Below are 19,023 nucleotides of genomic sequence, written 5' to 3'. Positions count from 1 at the left end.
TGCAAGACTCGATCCTGGGACTCCAGGATCATGACCTGAGCCGAAGGCAGTGGCTTAACCAACTGAGCCACCCAGGAGCCCTGTACTCTAGTTCTTAACTACATGATCTGGTCTAATATTTGAGGAAAAGCAGGTTACAACAAATACGTTCTGAGGTTGTACATCACACACAAATCTATGTATTCTGTTAATGAGCTGATAGTAGATTCTGAAGGGAAATTTCTGCTCATTAATATCTGGTGAACAGATTTTTAAAAATGCATTATAAAACACTCATTTCCCACCCTATTAACAATAAATTGAGTATCGTTTGGAACCTAACCCTCATTTAAGATGTAACTCCACCAAACTGCCAGAGCAAGGAGAAGATGAAATAGTATCAAGCACTTATTGACCCAAACCCAACAGGCAACACAAGGTTGACATTATGAGTCGTACACACTCCAATGCTTACAAAACCTGATGGGCAGGTGTAGCTCCAATTTTGCAGCTGAGGAATATGAGGCACACAGGTTACCGACAACCTCAAAATGAAGGCCTTTCTTTGTATTTTCATAAAATGTTATTTCCTTGCAATTTCCTAATGAGCTACAGATATGTGGGGTTTTTTTTAACCACCTGGACTCAGTTTCTCCATGAGCCCACAATTCAGAAATCCCTCAACTGAAAAGACTATTCATGAAGCTCTAATGTAAATATGACCCCTCTCCTTAACTTCTTCCCAACACAACAGCCCTTCCCCCATACAGGTGTGATCCTGGAAAGCCTCCCGGGACAGCCCTCCTTTTTAAAAGTGGTCAGTAACAAGGTGGCAATGGAAGATGTGAACGCAGCTCAGCACGGTTCTAAAAGTGAGGCCTAATTATAGCACCCCAGAGAGGAACAGGAAAGGTCCACTTAGCCTCCTCTCTCCTCACTCTTCTGTGTGCAGTCTGGAATCGAGACAAAAGAGTCAAAGGAAAAAGATGAAAGGATAGAATAGTAACAAAACCACAGACTACCTTAGTCATCAAAGACATGATTTCCAATATTCGGAATAACGCATTTGGCTTTACTTGAGCCAATGATAGGAGTTCACTAGGAAAAGTGACCACTTAAGAGTTAAGTCAGGGAAAATGCTTTTGTTGGCTACCACGTGCCGTTAGGTCACTAGTGGAATTAAGCGAAAACCTAACACTACTGTCTGCTCTGTATAAGCCACTTTCAAATGTTGGTATAGACTCTTTTAACAATATAATCAATACCAACCGGAAACCGTGCCTTAAATGAAATCAAGTATTTGATGACAAAGGTGAAGGAATACATTGAAAAAGGTTGGGTTTTTTTTCTCTCTCCCTTATACTAAAAGCAAATATCTTTTCATTTCCTATAGAGGTAAATGAAAGCCCTGGACAACTGACATTTAAGCTATAACCAATTAAAGAGCAATAACTGGCTCTTCAAATTGGTATTTACATATGCAAACCGAGCATTAAAATATCCTTCCGTTAAGCCGTTCAAATGGCTACTTTCACATGACTACAAAGGCTGAATGCAGCCTTCACAATAATGATACAGAAATATCCCATCACAGCAGATGCAAAATCTATCATCATGTCACCCGGGTTCATGCCATTGTTCACACACATCTATCATCAGACGGTGATCTGCCTCATGCAATGCTACCTTAAATTTAACTCTCAGTGGGGATGCATTACAAAACAAGGTAGACACCCATCTGAATGTTTGACCCCAATTTGTATTAAATAAAGCCTTTTGTATATGCTATACATGTATTGTTCAAAAGCAAAGTCAATACTATACCTGGTTATTTCTTCTTTAAGCTTACATGGATCTTCAGCATAGAATTTAATACCAAAATACAAAGTATATGGAGGTCCAGCTAAAATAAGAAATAGAAATTAAATTTCATAAATTAATCAAAGTAGAAATATAATATTATACAATTATTAAAAATTATGTTCACCAAAAATATCTGTAAACTACATATTGGATAAGGGGTTAATACCCAAAATATATGAGGAACTCTTACAACTCAAGAGCATAAAACAACCCAATTTAAAAATGGGCAAAGGACTAGAATAGACATTTTTCCAAAGAAGACATATAAATGTCCAATGGACACATGAAAAGATACTCAACATCACTAATCATCAGGGAAATGCAAATCAAAACCATGAGATATCACCTGATACCTATAAGAATGGCTATTAGCAATAAGACCAAAGTGTTGGTGAAGATACGGACAAAAGGGAACCCTTGTATACTGTTGCTAGGAATGTAAATTGGTTCAGTCATTATGGAAAACAGTACGGAAATCCTCAAAAAATTAAAAATAGAACTACCATATGATCCAGCAATCCCACTACTGGGTATTTATCCAAAGGAAATGAAATCAGGATCTCAAAGATGTATCTACACTCCCATGTTCATTGCAGCATTAATCAGAATAGCCAAGATAGAGAAGCAACCCAAGTGTCCATCAGTGAACTAATGGAATGAATATACATACATTATATATATATATGTGTGTGTGTATATATATATATATATATATATATATATCTCACACACAATAGAATATTATTCAGCCATAAAAAAGAAGGAACCCTTCCCATTTGAAATGACACAGATGAACCTGAAGAACACTATGCAAAGTGAAATAAGCTAGACCCATAAAAAAACACATAGTGACTGATCTCACTTATATGTGGAATCTAAAATAGTCACATACATAGATGCAGAGAGTAGAATGGTGGTTTCCAGGAGAAGTAGGAGGGAGAAATGAGATGTTGGCCAAAGGTTACAAAGCGTCAGTTACGCACGATGAATGAGTTCTGAGGATCTAATGTAAAGCATGGTGACTATAGTTAATGATACTGTATTGTATATTTGAAATTTGCTAAGATAGATCGATCTTAAATCTTCTCACTCTCCACCTACACACACACACACACACACACACACTCAACTATGTAGAGGTGATAGATAAAGTATTTAACTTGACAGTGGTGATCTTTTCATACTGTATACATATATTGAAACATCAAGTTCTGCATCTTTAATTTATATGATTTTTATATGTTAAAGATATCTCAATAAAGTTTTTTGTTGTTGTTTTTAAAAGATTTATTTATTTGCGAGAGAGGGAGCTCATGGGGAGAGGAGGGGCAGAGGGAGAGGGAGAGAGAACCTCAAGCAGACCTCATGCTGAGTGTGGAGCCCAAAACAGGGCTTGATCTCATGAGCCCAAGATCATGACCTGAACCGAAACCAAGAGTCTGACACTTAACCACCTGTGCCACTCAGGCACCCCCTCAATAAAGTTGTTTAAAAAATTATACTCACTAAGAACTTCTAAACACACAAGAAAATATAAAATTAAAAACAGGATTGAAAATTTTATAACAACAGGACTTCAACTCTGCAGGTATCTATGTAGGTACAGGTCTATGTGCTTACAAACACAGGAAAGAAGAGAAGATCAAATATTTCAGAATGCTGCCAGTTCTTATCCCTAGTTGAGGCTGTGCACAATTTTCATTTATTGATGATTTTCCCATTTTTCCCATTTTCTACAACATATATGTATTTTTTCACAATAAAGAAAAATTAATGATAAAACAAATGGTTTTTTAAAACCACTCACCTATTACTAACTATTGCAAAAAGCATAAAAAATTTATCTGCAAAAAGCTGTTACCAAACAATTGATATAGTATCAAAACTTAAATGCTTAGCAACAGGAGGACCATTTGAGTCAACCACAGCACAGACAAATGGCACAATGCCACTGTTTAAATGGGTAGAAGGAGAACTCTATGCTCACCGGGAAAGACCACAAACCTAGTTCCGATGGCAGAGATATTATCCCTTCTGTGAAAAAGAAAGTTATCTATTAAAATATGTATTCCCCCCTAGAAGAATACACAAGAAATGACTAACACTGGCAAACTTTGGGAAGAAGAATTGGAAACTTTTTTTTACCCCGCCCCCCAGCTTTAATGAGGTGTAATTGACAAATTACATTGTAATACATTTAAAGTGTGCAATGTGATGATTTGGTATACTTATACATTATGAAAGGATTTCCCTTATCAAGTTAATTAACAAATCCATCCCTCACATATTTACTTTGTGTGTGTGTGTGTGTATGTGTGTGTGTGTATGAGAACATTTAAATTCTACTCTTAGCAAAACTGGTAATTTTCTTTCCATATATGTCTCTCACCTTTTTAAGAAAAAAAAAAAAAATCAGTGAGGCTATGTGGTAGGATTATAGGCAATATTTGTTTAATTCCTAAACTTTTCTAAGAATGTGCTCTTGTATATTTAATAATATATTTCTTATCTCAGTCATTTACTACATACAGAAGAACGACACGCACAAATACCAAATACATATATGAAATAAAGCCTGGAATTGTACTTACATGGGGAAACCTAAAATATAATTAAACATTCATATTGTGCAAGAGGACACAAGCCCCTTGGGTGCCAACCACATCATACTCTTACTAGAAATATTTCTATTTCAGAGGGTATGAATCTAACCTATACTGCTTCCAAAACTTCTGAGCTGTGTGGTAATTAGATCTTATATTAAACCTGTTTTAAAATGGATTTCTTACCTGGTGTATTAATCAGTGGTCATAATTTCTAATTTTTTCTTCAACAAAAGCTCTCTCACACACACAAAAAAAGATGTGAAGTATACACCTCAGTTAAAATATTTCCACTCACATATTGTGAGCCCAAGTCTCTGATAGTATGTAACTGACACAAAGTAACCCTCCTCTTTCTATTTTCATTTTTACGGAGTAAAAAAAATGACAAGTTCAGAAGTTGGGGAAAGCAAATTAAGTAGAACAGGTCATAAAGCCATAATGCATTTTTAATACACAAACTACGTTATTATTTATTGTTCTTATGACACACATACACTATGTCTGTAGAACCCCAAAGCCTGTTCCTGGCATGCATAAAAGTGACAGCAGGGCCCTGAACCTCTCCCCTCATATGTGCCTCTCTGGACAAGGCATTCCTTAAGCTAGAGCATTTTGAAGAACTGAGTTTCGAAGAACTTTGTTATAACTTCTTATCATTAGAGTTGATTCTGTATGTTTGATTTCTATGGTTACTTAACCACGGTGTTTATATTTCTGACAAATACACCTTTAGCCCTGAACATAGATGTCAGGGAGGCACAGACTATTAAATATTTAGAAGAGCCAGGAAGTCCACGGTCTGCTGATCCATCTCTGTCAATCAAGCTCTGTGTTGCTGAGCAGATGGGTCCGCCTGTGCCCGCAGGCCACAGAGGCTGGGATCTAGGGGCCAGGAGGAGCACAGATGCTGTGGAGACAGTGCACAAAGGGAAGAAGGCCTTGTCCAGATTCCAGACTTGCTTTTATTCTCCACAACGTGACAGATTACACCCTATTGACCAAGCCTAACCATTTCAAATGTGTTTAGTGATGAGCATTAAGCAGGAGTTTGAAAAATACACAATTAAGAACACTCAGTTTTGGCAAATTTCCTTAAAGGACCTTTAGCCCAAATCAGCCCTCTAATTTCCCAATTGCATATAAAATGATTTGTGTTCTAAATATAATGCATCACTACCACTTGACTACATTTAATAATGTATAACAATATTTCATAAACATGTGATTTTGAACAACCACCTGGTAACATAGAAAAGGCAGATGAATATCCAAGGAGGTAAGCAATTTGCTTAAGATCACGAAGTTGAGAACTAAGTTTGTTAATACCTAGAGTTCAGTACTTTCTGGCCATTATTCCACATAACATTTCAGGGAAAAGAATTATAATACCTTCAGAGTAAGCAAATACTTTCATCTACATCACTGTTTTACAGATCAATCTAAGGCTATGGAAACGGACATTCTGGAGCAAGGATACGTCTGATCAGATATTTTTTGGCTTCCTCTTCTAAGACTGACTATAAATAAATATCAGGTGCTGATGAAGCACATTCCTAAATTATTATCTTGCATCCATGTCTTTCAACAGAATCTACCTTAAATAAGTTAATATTGTTTCACTTTAGCAAAAAAATACAGAAGCCAAAAACCAGAAATCCTCTAATATACCTTTTGTGAGGACGAATTTGAAGGCCTTTAATGATAGTAAGTCTTCCATGAGCTCAAGGAGAAATGAATCAAGACCCACCAATAAGAATTCTGGTGACTGGCAAATACTCCATCATTTTTACAGATATTCTTTTTGACTAATCTACTTGAGATGTGAGCGCCATTTTCCTTCACTGATTTGTATAATAATTATCAAATTATTTCATGAGATGAAATATACACATTATGTTACCTTTATTTACATCATCTTCCTTCAATATTGGCATTTTATTCTTAGTGTACATCAAATTTTTGACAGGACAACATTTATTTAGGATTAAAAAGCAGTTTCATTATAGATTATATTTTTTTACAGATTTTATTTATTTATTTGACAGAGAGAGACACAGAGAGAGAGGGAACACAAGCAGGAGGAGTGGGAGAGGAAGAAGCAGGCTTCCCGCGGAGCAGGGAGCCCGATGCGGGGCTTGAACCCAAGACTCTGGGATCATGACCTGAGCCGAAGGCAGACGCTTAACGACTGAGCCACCCAGGCACCCCAGATTATAGATATTTAAATATAATATTTCATACCATATAAAGAGATAAATATTTCAAATGTGCTTAGGACCACTAACAATGCACCTTAAATAATTTATATTTTTCTCCATCACTTAGATAGAAATCTCAACTTTCTAAATAAAAATCCTGTGAGTTTGTTTTAAAATAATCATTTCTGACATTTTTCTAACTTTTTATACTGGTATTTTTTTAACTACTTTGTTCAAATGGATAAGACAGATACTGTATTTATTACTATACCTGAATTTTTGGGAAAAGATCCTGAGGGATGAGATGTTTTAAATTGGAACTCCTACCATTTATCTGTAGATACCTCACAGAAGTTACCTCCATTCATACCTAATTCCATGTATCCTCATCCCTCCCCCATTGGCCTTAAGTAGGCAGTTCGCTTACTCAGGAAGAGTACTAGAAATACAGAAGTACTAGAAGTCAGAAGACCAGGACTCTGGTCATGCCTCTGCTACCAACTAGCTTCTCACCCAGGGCAAGTCATGAACCCCTTATGAATTAGGACTTACTCCTGCGTAGGCTGAGTAGGCAGAACTTGGTGATATCGAAGGTACATTTTTTGAGGGCTCTTTCTCACCGCCACAGGTTGGCCACAAGCCCGTTTCTGAAACCGTCACCCAGTCTTATCCAGAAGGCTGGCCCCCTAGCAGCTATGTTTATATAACCTTGAAGAAGCCAAGACATAGCTGAGTAGACTGAGGTGAGCCACTGACTCACACTGGGCTGGTCAGATGCATCCTCTGCATCCTCCGTAGAATCGGGGCCTCACGTTCAGAGGCCGCCAGTCAACCTCTGCTTGTGGCTAGAGGTTTCCCCACAGACATGGATAAACAGAGAGAAACACAAATGATGCTGACGTTCAGAGAAACAGTACTTGCTGAGTTCCTGATAGTTTTGCAGTTCCTAGTTTCCAGTTGCTTTCTGAGGCGCAGCTACATTCCTGCCCGTAGGGTTTGTGAAGCAACCAATTTTACCACAGGGAATAAGCCAATAAACATGTGAAGTACAGAGTCAGATGGGCATAATAAAGGCCCAAAGAATCTACTACATCTTACTAGAAATAATTTTCACAGTAAAGCAAAATGGCTTAATGAGTACACAGTTTCACTTTGGGATGATGAAAAAATTTTGGAGATAGTGGTAACGGTTGCACAATGAATGTATTTAATGCCATTCAAAAATGGTTAACATGGTACATTTTGTGTTATATATTTTTACCACATTTTTAAAAAGATAATTTAAAAAAATTACTCTGTTGCATACTTAAGGATCACAGGCGTGTGCATGCATGCATATACTTCTATAAGTGAAAACCTGGGTTATGGAAATTGAAGTTATAGAATATAACCTTAATTATACTCTCAGTTACCTAATAAGATTCATATTTGTAAAACCAAAAATAGATGGGTCCTTTCTGAAGCCACAGAAATCTTTTAGGACACAAGGGCACTCCTTATTACTGACCCAGCAAATAATCGTGTGAATGACAAAACTACTCCTTAACACAAGAAACTCAAGCTCTTTAGAAGGTCAGATGTCTACCTTTTTTTCAAATCAATGCCTCTCTGCCTTTTCTTTTGAAGGTAAAATTTTAAAGACAGGAAATTTTTTAAAATCACTGACAAGTCAAAGGCAGATATACCCCAAGCAAATTCAATATTAAGATCCACCACGTAGAGTCTTTATTAACTGAAATTTAATCAGAGTTTAGAGGAAAAGTCTGGCAATGCACACAACACCTATTTCCATATTCTTGGTACTTGAGTACCAGTACCCATTTCCATATTCTGGTACTTTAGTACTCATCCCTGTAGTACTAAAGCGTATTTCTGCGCCCAACTAATCATGGACATTATATTATTTTCAAGGCACCCCGTAACAAAATTAACATTAAATACCTACTGTTGATCAGTTCTTTGTGTTCGGCAAGGGTTTTTGCAGGATCCAGCCAATACTGTGAGAGGAAAAAAAAAAGGGTAAATTATAGAAGTTAGTTGTTTTTCATTGACCTTCACTTCAAGAATATTTGCAAAGTGTTATTTTAAATGACATTTAAATAATAATATTTAACTTATCACATATACACAGAAAATATATGTAAGAGCTTTCTGCAGCTAGAACACTAGAAGAAAAACGATGTTGATATTCAGAAGCAGAGAACAGCAACAGTTGTTGTAGGTTCTTGGTGAAGTTCTCATACTGATTTTAAGGTCAGTGATATCAAGATGCTGATGAGCAAGAAAATGATGGCTACATAGAATGCTCCCCACATCTCTTTCCAAAGTTCCCATCACAAGTGCCCTACAGTCATTTCTCCTCCTCCAACGTCCTCACCCTCTTCACTTCCTATCCTATCCCTTATAGGTAGCACTGCTAGACATTTGGAAGAAAGCAAATTAAATCAAATCCTCATTAAGTATCCAGGAAACGCAACTCGGCGCAGTGGCTGAGGGTCAGAGTCCCAGAGCAGACCCAGCAGGATTCAGTCCTGGCTCTCCCCTCGTCATCACCATGGAACTTGGAACAAGTTTCTGGACTTCTCCAAACCTTCCTCATAGGCTTACTGTGCGGATTAATACATTAATTCCTACAAAGTCTTTAGTCCCCGTTTCATACTACATATGCAGCACATGCTAGTGATCATTATTATTAAAGTGTGAGGGTCATTCTTATTAAACATCTTTAGCCAATCAAAGGTACTTGCTTATGAATTCAAGTTAATCTCTAAGGAACAGAACTTCAGACAGTAATGGGAGAATTTTTGGTCCTGGGGAGATATCTTCCTTTACATCTTACCTTTGTGAAATAAAATCGCACACACACACACACACACACACACACACACACACACACACACAAAAGGAACAATAATCCTTCAGCCCTGTTCCTCCATCTGGGAGAAATAAGGAAGCACAGAGAGGGAACATCGGGGATTCCACTGAAGTACACAAGGATTCCTGTGCCTTGTGGGTCAAGAGCTGGAGATCCCAAGGGCCAAACTTACCAGTTTCCATTTTCACATATTCCTAAATGAAGAAGGGGCAATTCTCATAGTAGGGAGTAGGATCTGGCCCACCTTGAGCCACTTTATTCCCAGCACCCTTGTGTTTGCTGTGGTGAAAACATTCACATTCCCCTGACACCTCCGGGTCAGGAATCAAAGGTCGAGGAAGAGTCCAAGAGAATCTTCCTGCCCAGTTCCCCTTTCCCTGCCCCTGCACTGAGGGCAGAAGTACTTGCTCTGTTGTATAACAATAGCAGTGATTATACAGTGTAATTATAATACCTTACACAATCCCCTTACCACTTATTCCTAACTATGTAACGATTATTCACACTAAATGTACATCATAGTCATATTGTAAGATTTTGTTACATTACTGACCTCTCCCTGTATACATCATCTTTGCTATTTGCCACTCATACAGCAATTTCCATTTCTCAACTTTTTAAAAAGGTAAAGTATCCGATATATATAAATGTAGCAACTTGTAATGTTCATTATTCTGGTTCTTATCATTTCTCATTTTTTAAAGGTGCAGAATCACTCACTTTTAAAATAAAGGTATTTGAAGCAGAGGCTGTAATCTGTGAAGTGCTTTCAGAGCCCACAGTGATTAAAGATGTGGTTTTGGTGGGAAAATAATGGACCCTAGGGGGACACCTGGGTGGCTCAGTCGGTTAAGTGTCTGCCTTCGGCTCAGGGCATGATCCCAGGGTCCTGGGATCGAGTCCCACATCAGGCTCCTTGCTCATCTGCTCATCGGGGAGCCTGCTTCTCCCTCTGCCTGCCACTCCCTCTGCTTGTGCTCTCTCTCTGACAAATAAATAAAATCTTAAAAAATAAGTAAAAAAAATAATAATAGGGGCGCCTGGGTGGCTCAGTTGGTTAAGCGACTGCCTTCGGCTCAGGTCATGATCCTGGAGTCCCTGGATCGAGTCCCGCATCGGGCTCCCTGCTCGGCAGGGAGTCTGCTTCTCCCTCTGACCCTCCCCCCTCTCATGTGCTCTCTCTCTCATTCTCTCTCTCTCAAATAAATAAATAAAAACTTTAAAAAAAAATAATAACAATAATAGATCCTAGTGAAACACTAATTCATCCAAATAGAGGAAAATCAATCCAAATGTTAAGCTGTGTGCTGGACACAGAACAGACTCTTTCCCTTTAAGTATATAAAGCAATGGATGCTTCCGATGACATGGGAACAGGTGGATGGAATGTGTCTTGCCATTTATGTTCAGTAAAAAGGTCGGACTATTCCTGGATTTTTCCGGAGAGGATAAAACCAAGGAAAACACATACAAATAACCATAAACCCTTGCATCAGGTTTCTATTGCTGCCCAAGTTCTGTAGATCAGTTGGCTTCTTTGCTCTAAGGCTAAAAGCAAGGTGTCAGCCAGCTGAGGTTCGGGAGGGTTAGTGGCCATTACAGGCTCTTCTAGAGGTCAAGGTACACATGGTATTAGGCCTTTGTTTCAGCCCTTACATCACACCTACACATGAAGCCTCACTAAGTGCTTGGGACAGGAAAGGAGGGTATGGAATAGGCCCCTGGTCTTACTACTTTCTGTCTAATCTCAGCTTGAAACTAAAAAGAAACAGAAGTTGGAAGAGCGCTTCCTCCTCTCTCCTAACATCATCATCCCTAGAAAACAAACTTTACAGATTCTTTAAACAAATTCATTTTTTGTTTTGCTTTGCCTCCAGAATGTTTTTAAGTCATAAAACAAAACAAAACAAAACAAAACAGGGTAGGTGCCTGGGGGGTCTCAGTTGGTTAAAGTGTCCCAAGTCTTGATCTCCACTCAGGTCTTGATTTCAGGGTCTTGAGTTCAAGCCCCATGTTGGTCCCCACACTGGGTGTGGAGCTTACTTAGGAAACAAATAAATAAACAAACACCAGGAGCTTTTAACTAAATGGAATAAAGATTGGTTAATGGGGGGAAATTTCCCATTAATAATAATCTATATAATTTTAAAATAAATCTCTTTCTTTGAGAGCAATCAGATTTGTGCAATGAAAAAGTATAATAAAGATTCTGAGATGAGTTAGAAATTACAATTCTGCAGCCAAAAAGGGAATCAGGACAGTCAAAGGCTGTTCAATCAGCTCACTGCACATTAGATCTGCTAGGCGTCAATCCAGCGCTCACCACGCACAAATCTCATTTGATCCAAATGGAAGCCAGGGGTTACAGAGGTCAGACAATGATAAATGCCCCAGAACATAAATAATAAACATGAGCCACCAGGTTTCATAAGCTAACATCTTAAAATGTAAAACCTACTTACCCTCAACCAAGGGAAAGAAATAACCTTGGAACCAAGCAGCCATACTATGATGGCCTTGTCACTGCTCATTATCAACAAGCAATCAAACACAGCACATATGTGGTCGCCACGAAGCACAGCAGGCGGCTACCCCACAAAAAGTAAAAAAGGCATAAGAATTTTCCAGTGAACACAATACCCCAGTTCTTTTTTTTTTAATTATTTATTATTTATTTATTTGAGAGAGAGAGAGAGCACGAGGGGAGGGGCAGATGGAGAAGCAGCCTCTCTGCTGAGCAGGGAGCCTGATGTGGGACTCAATTCCGGGCCCAACCCAGGCCCTTGGGATCATGATCTGAGCCGAAGGCAGACATTTAACTGACTGAGCCACCCAGGCGTCCCAACACAATACCCCAGTTTTAAGGCCTACATCTAAAATGTATCTAGGCTCTAAACCTGGGGTATAATTCATTCAACATTTATGGAATACCCACTGTACAGGTTCTTTCTATATTGGGTCAGACCCTGTCCTGGGGCATGCGGGGGGGAAACCAAGACCCAGCCCTGAGGCACTCACAGCCTAGCAGGGGACACAGAGATAGAATTACAACACAATATGCTAAATGAGAGAATAGTGTGTATGAGATGAATACGTATGAGATAATAAAATGATGGACTAAAAACATTAGCTCTGCAGGGTGAGTGTAGGAAGGCATATCGCTGAACAGAAAAACTTCGAACAGCGGTTCATGACTTAAAAACTTCTCCAAAATACAGAAACAGAGAATAGAGCCTTAAATTCTTATAAAGATGATGTCTATCAACTCAACAGCTCATAAAGCAAATGCATTTTTAAAATTTAAGAGCATTATTAAGTGACAACACAGAACGTAATACTCCAAGTCCTTTACAGCTGAGTACTACATTGGAATCTGTGCTGCCCAATAGCTAACAGACATCGGCTAAGAAATCATGTTCATAGAGGACTTCCAGAAAGAGAAAAGGTCCATTCAGTCTTTTCATCTGCCCTGGATGGGGCGAGAGGGAGCTGTGGAGAGCAGAGCCCCGCCCATTGTGGTGCTGGGCTACAGAATGGCTTTTCTGAATTACACTTTAGGATGAAGCCATCTTGTCTACCTCAATGGTCACAAGAGAAACAGCCTGATCTCTCTCATTCTCTCTCAACATTTAAGCAGTTCATTCTCTAGAAAAGTCTCTCAATCACTTTTCCCCCTACCTTCCCCCAACCCTGCTATTTCAAACTTATATCCTATAATTTGTATAACCGCACAAGCTGGATTAGATCCTTCTTTGTAAGATGATAACAATTAGCCAAAATGGAGCCCACTCTCTCTTCCTGATTTCTACAGACAGCTTCCTAACACAGGAGAATGTGAACAGACTGCAACCCAACACCCAATCACTATGGAATCAAGACAGTAGCCCTTCTTGGTCCTGGCCCTTTGCCAGGGTGCAAGAGGCAAGCAGTTAGGTGTCCTTACCTCTTCAGCCTTGTCAATCTTAATAACAGCACTTATGGAACCTGGGAAGAACTGACAGACAGACACAAGTTCCTTCTCACTCCCTGACAGTCTTGGCTAAACGCCCTGAGCGTCTTTCAGCCACCTTAGCTGATAATGTCTCAATTTCATCAATTTCCTAGGTAACAGGCTCGGAATTAGATTTTAAAACTGTAACACTGTCCAGTAAATCAATATCCTAACCTTCAAAAGATATATATTAAATTCACAGTGCAACCTTTCATTTGACAAATGTTCTTTTGGAGTGTCCTAGAGTTCTAACAGTACAATAAGCCCTACAAATTTTTAGAGAAAGCAAGGACAGCGTAAAGTAATAGAGGCTTTGCTGCATCTTATTTCACACTGGCTGTAATGTTAATTCTCCTTTGGAGAATTTAAGAATGCTACAATGATACTTAATAATGTTTCCTGGAATTCAAAAAAAGGCTTTAAAAGCACACATAGTTTTTGTCAGTATAAAAAAAAGCCATCTCTTGATCTAAGGGAGTAGTATAAAAAGAGTTGACCATCCTGAGGGGACAACAGAACCACAAAGATCTCAAAAAAAAAAAAAAAAAATGACACTACAGTTCATTCCTAGGGAGTTATAGGACTCAACATAATTTGCACATATGTTCCAAGAAATCCAGGACTGCGGTGATAGTTACTTGTGCTTTTTCCAATGCCTCTGTAGACAGACCCCATGACCTCTAAGCAACATTAACAGGACATGGTTTTAATCTGCTCCTTGGTATGAATCACAGAAGCCTTAGATCCTCAGGTAAAACCACCATAACAAAGCTAACACACAGCAGGAACAAAAACAAGGGCCTGTCACTGGACAATCTACATGGGGCTGGGGAGAGGGTAGGTCTTAACTGGGCTTCTTTTTTCAATTAAAGTATACTCCAGTGTATCACTGTTGGATCATCTGGCTCTGCATGAAGTGTCACTGGTCCTCAGTTCTCAACCATGGACCCTGGCACCAATCTAAGAGTTATAGAAATAATGATTAAAAAAAAGAAAGAACAGTAGTAATAGCCAACAGTTATTAAATGCTTACCATGTGCCGAGCACCGAAGACTTTGCATGTATTTACTCATTTAATCCTCTTAATAACTCTATGAAGTAGGAAATACTATAATTGCCATTTCGCAAATAAGGAAACTGAAACACTGAGTATATAAACAAGTTGCCCAGAGGTATAGAACAGAAGATCCAAGGAACTGAACCCCCTTCCATGTTAACCTCAGGTCAAACCACTCTCTGGAGCATTGTCTAGATAGGTATAACCCTCAGTTTCAAGATTCTAACCCTCAACTACCCAACTCCTCTTTTCTCAGCTCACTCCCTCTACAATTCCGATCCCACCAGGACACAAAATTCAGTGATCCTACCAGCTTTTCACAGTCCCTCCTTCCCACCCCCACCCAGGTCCCCACTTCCCTCACAATCCATTGTAGTGTCACTTTCCATCTTCCTCATTTCTCTCTCACAATCTTCCCTCCAGAACAGCCACCGAAAAAACCCCACAACTCTCCGCCTTCTCCATGCCAGCACCTGACAGGCTGGTCAGAACTGGAGATTCAGATTGCACCACCATAAATGCGCTTGTTTTAAATTCATCATCAGTAACCCAAAGGGACTGAGAATCCTACCACATTTTATTCTTTCACTTACCTACATAACTCCTTCCCACTTTCTCCCCCACTCTTCTCACTCTCGGTTGATGATCGTGCTTATTTCATGGAGACTTGAAGCAACAGAAGACAATGTGCATGTCTTAGGACATCTACCCAACCTGCCTGCCTCTGGGGCAGCATCCTGTCTTCTATTACTATGGATGAGGGGTCCCTGCTCCAATAAATCCCATCCCTTCTCATCAACTCAGGAACACATTTCCAGCAACTTTCTGCTGTCTATCCAGGACAAAAGTTTCCCTTTCTATAAAATCATTCCTAGCACAATACATGCCTTTATTTCTCCTGTAATTAAAAACAAACAAACGAAAAACAATGTCTTTTTGACCCTTTATCTGCCCATTTCACTTCTGCACTTTAAAATAAATCTCTTGGGCACCTGGGTGGCTCAGTCGTAAAGCGTCTGCCTTCGGCTCAGGTCATGATCCCAGGGTCCTGGGATGGAGCCCCACATCGGGCTCCCTGCTCGGCGGGGAGCCTGCTTCTCCCTCTCCCACTCCCCCTGCTTGTGTTCCCTCTCTCACTGTGTCTCTCTCTGTCAAATAAATGAATGAAATCTTTGAAAAAATAAAATAAAATAAATCTCTTGGGGGAAAAGTTATTCTACACTATGTTTGCTCTTTCCCCTCTTGAACCCACTTTAGAACACACTCCACCACCTACTGCTAAATCTAGCGATGGATGCAGAGTCTTCACCCACTTTCTTCAAATGCATTGGTCATGTGGTTTCTAGGACACCTGTCCCTCTGGCTTCTCTTCTGACCTTACCTGTCACACACACCTTCACAATGTCCTTTGCTGGTTGCTCATTATCTCCGTAAGCAGGAGGAAGGCTAGATCACCCCAGGCTCACATCTTACATCAAGGCTCATGGTTTTAAATTCCATCTAAGTATTGACAACTCCCAATGCACAGCCCGACCACAACTGTCCCCTGAATCCAGCTGCCCACTTGACATCTCCACTTAAATGTCTACTAGAATCTCAAACTTTACATGTCCAAAAGGGAAATGATGACTCTACTCCCTCCTAGAAAAACGTGTTCTCCTACAGTCTCCTGCATCTCCAGGCATGATGTAACACTCTTCCATTGGCTCCGGTCAAAACCTCTTTAGCATCTCTTTGATCCATCTGCAAATCCTGTAGGCTCTATGTTGAAAATATAAACAGAATCAGGTAAATTCTCACCACTCCCAGATCCAAGCGGTCATTGCAGTTCACCTGGATTTCTTAAACAACTCCTTTAATGGTATCCCTCCATCTGCTGTGCATTGAAAGGAATTCTTTTAAAACATAGATCAGATCACTTTATGCTTCTGTTCAACATCCTCCAATGGTTTCTCTTCTCACTCAAAGTAAAACCCCAAGTCCTTACGATGAGATAAGGCCCCGCAGGATCTGGCCTCATTCCCTTCACTCTCCACTGTGTGTTTTTGGATGAGGCAGCAGGAAGGACCTTAAGGAGAGTGTGAATGAAAGCCTTGGGTCCCTCAAGGAGGCTGCTGGGAGGGCCTAAAGGAAAGCAGAGAGAAAGCTGTTGGAAGCAGGAAGAAAGAGACCTTACTCACTAAAGGCAGACAGTTTAGCAATGCTGTTGCCTGTGGCAACATGGAAAATAAAAGATGTCCCTAATGAGTTGGAGGACCAGATAAGGAGATGTACAGGCAGACTGTTCAAAGTGCCAACTGGCTTCTTTTGCTGCTTCCAATGAAATCCAAGAGCAGAGAGATAAGATGAAAAGGAACTGTTAAATATAAAGAAGCCAGGACTTACTGGGTTTGAAAATAAAATTCTCTCCTCTCTCATCCCTACATGTATCACAAGGCAAACAGTGCTACAATTAAGAAATGGCTTCTGGGCGAAGATTGAATCCAGAGCACAGCCAGGAAACCACAGATACAACTGTAAAGTTTTATTAAGTCCTCAAAAAGATCAAATATGATCCTTTCAAACTAGCAAGGTCCTCTAAGAATCTTAAGGGTACTGTTCCCCAAAAGCCTCACAAGAAATTTAAGGTATAGAAGAACTTATTTCAAAGAGGTTTATGGGTGTTGCCTTTGTCTAATAGAGTTGATTATAAATTGATTCATAAGAAATCCACAATGCTTTTTAAAAGAATTAAATCAGCTTGGGCTAAAAGGGCAGAGACACTACACACTGAAAAGAGGCCTTTGGACCCCCAATCTTCATCGGGCAAAAGCAGGCTGAGGATACTACATAGCTTCTAACGCACACTACTTTTTATGGAAAGGGAAGGAAAACTCGAGAGAACAAAACCAAAAGCCCAGCCAAGCCAATTGTTACAGTGAACACTCCTAGGCAGTGAGGCCAAGATCTAATTAAAGAAATGGGTACGCATGCCCGGCTGGATCTCGGAACTGTTATGGGTCAGTGACTGCTATGTGCCTGTTTCCCCCATTCTAAATGGAAGTGTCTCTACCAGTTATCCTACCCTATATGTTGAATAGTAGTGAGGGAGGGGAGTGGATTTATCTTTCTTACCCCTTTAATTCACAGGTCTTCAGATCAAGAGGAACCATACTCAAGGGGTTGACCTGAAAAGAACAGTACCAAAGAGTCTGATTTGATGAGAACATGGACCTCAAGTATGACCTCTAAGGTCATAATAAATGAGATTTGGGGCGACCTTGAGAGGACAGGCGCATTTTACATGTAGGAAGAATACAAATAACTCTTGGCCAGAAGACAGACTCCTGTTTTAAAACCTGTCTGCAAACTGGCTGACACTGTTACCATCAAATGGTATCATCTCCTCTCTCCTCCTTTCCAATTTCCTAAAATGAAAATAAACAAAGTCTTAGGGGTGACAGATCCCATGAGTAAAGTGCTAAATCCTGTGAGTGGACTCTAAGAAATCAATTTTGGGCAGCTCAGGAGATACTCGTTCTTCTGTAGTCATTTTCATCTACATTTCAGATAAATGAAGTTGCTACCCACCCACTTCTAACGTCTGGACAAGTGAGGCATCACTGTCCAGATGATGGCATCATTTCATCTTGAAACAAAATCTTAAATCTGACATACTCTGAAACTGTAGTAATTAAAGTACATAGGGTTTGTTTAAACTCTATTCTAGTAACTGAACACAAACATAGCTTTAACTAACCACGTTCTTTGGCCCAGAGGAGCCAAGCCAGGCCCAGGGGTTATGAAGTAAGTAGTATGTGGAGCCCGTGCTCAGCGCACTACACGGCTGTGCCCAACTCCAGAGGGTCCAAATTACAGTGAGCACAGCTGCACACGGCGGCCTTGCCCCCTTCCTTCTGCACTTATAGTCTATTTCTCCCGAATAACCTCAAAAATCCTAAAGTCTCATGACTTTAAAAACCTAGGGACTCCTAAATGGGATGCTAGTCTCTCAGGAACCCTAACTATTCACCTGACATCTCTACGTGGATGTCCACTGGGCATCTTAAGCTTCATCTACCCAAAAGAAAACTATTGGATCCCTCCCCCCACCAAACAAAATAAAACAAAACACCCAGCTCCTTAATCAGACCCTATCTTCCCAGCTTGAAACTCCCAACAGAATGCCATCTATGTAGCCTACTCCAGGCGGCTGGGCTCTATATAATGTGAACCCTACCATTCCCACTTCATCACCCTCTTTCTTGCTACAATCTAGCATCAGTGGTCTTCTTTCAGTTCTGGAACACCTCATATTTGTCCCTGCCTCAGGGCTGCTGTCCAGCTGGCTCCTTCTGCCCGCCTTCTTGCCATTCAAGATGCTTTTTCTGACTACTCAACGGAAGTAGCCTCCTCATTCTGGCGCATCATCTTCTCCAAAGCACCCATCACTACCTGATATTTGTTTTCTTGTT

General features: G+C 39.9%; 1 protein-coding gene across 4 annotated transcripts in view; it reads right to left on the bottom strand.

The window, feature by feature from the left end:
• Positions 1-19,023, bottom strand: part of EPB41L4A (erythrocyte membrane protein band 4.1 like 4A) — a 236,777-nt gene that overhangs the window by 100,764 nt on the left and 116,990 nt on the right. For all 4 annotated transcript variants that reach the window (XM_078066943.1, XM_078066945.1, XM_078066946.1 and 1 more), the window contains exons 4-5: positions 8,592-8,643; positions 1,804-1,882 (exon numbers count right to left, since the gene is read on the bottom strand). In XM_078066943.1, coding sequence (XP_077923069.1) covers positions 1,804-1,882; positions 8,592-8,643 — 131 coding nt within the window. The remainder of the gene's footprint in view (positions 1-1,803; positions 1,883-8,591; positions 8,644-19,023) is intronic.

The sequence above is a fragment of the Halichoerus grypus genome, chromosome 2 (assembly GCF_964656455.1).
Source record: "Halichoerus grypus chromosome 2, mHalGry1.hap1.1, whole genome shotgun sequence".
Lineage (NCBI taxonomy): Eukaryota > Metazoa > Chordata > Mammalia > Carnivora > Phocidae > Halichoerus > Halichoerus grypus.
The sequence above is the reverse complement of the archived record's forward strand: the minus strand, read 5'-3'. Positions and strand labels throughout refer to the sequence as shown.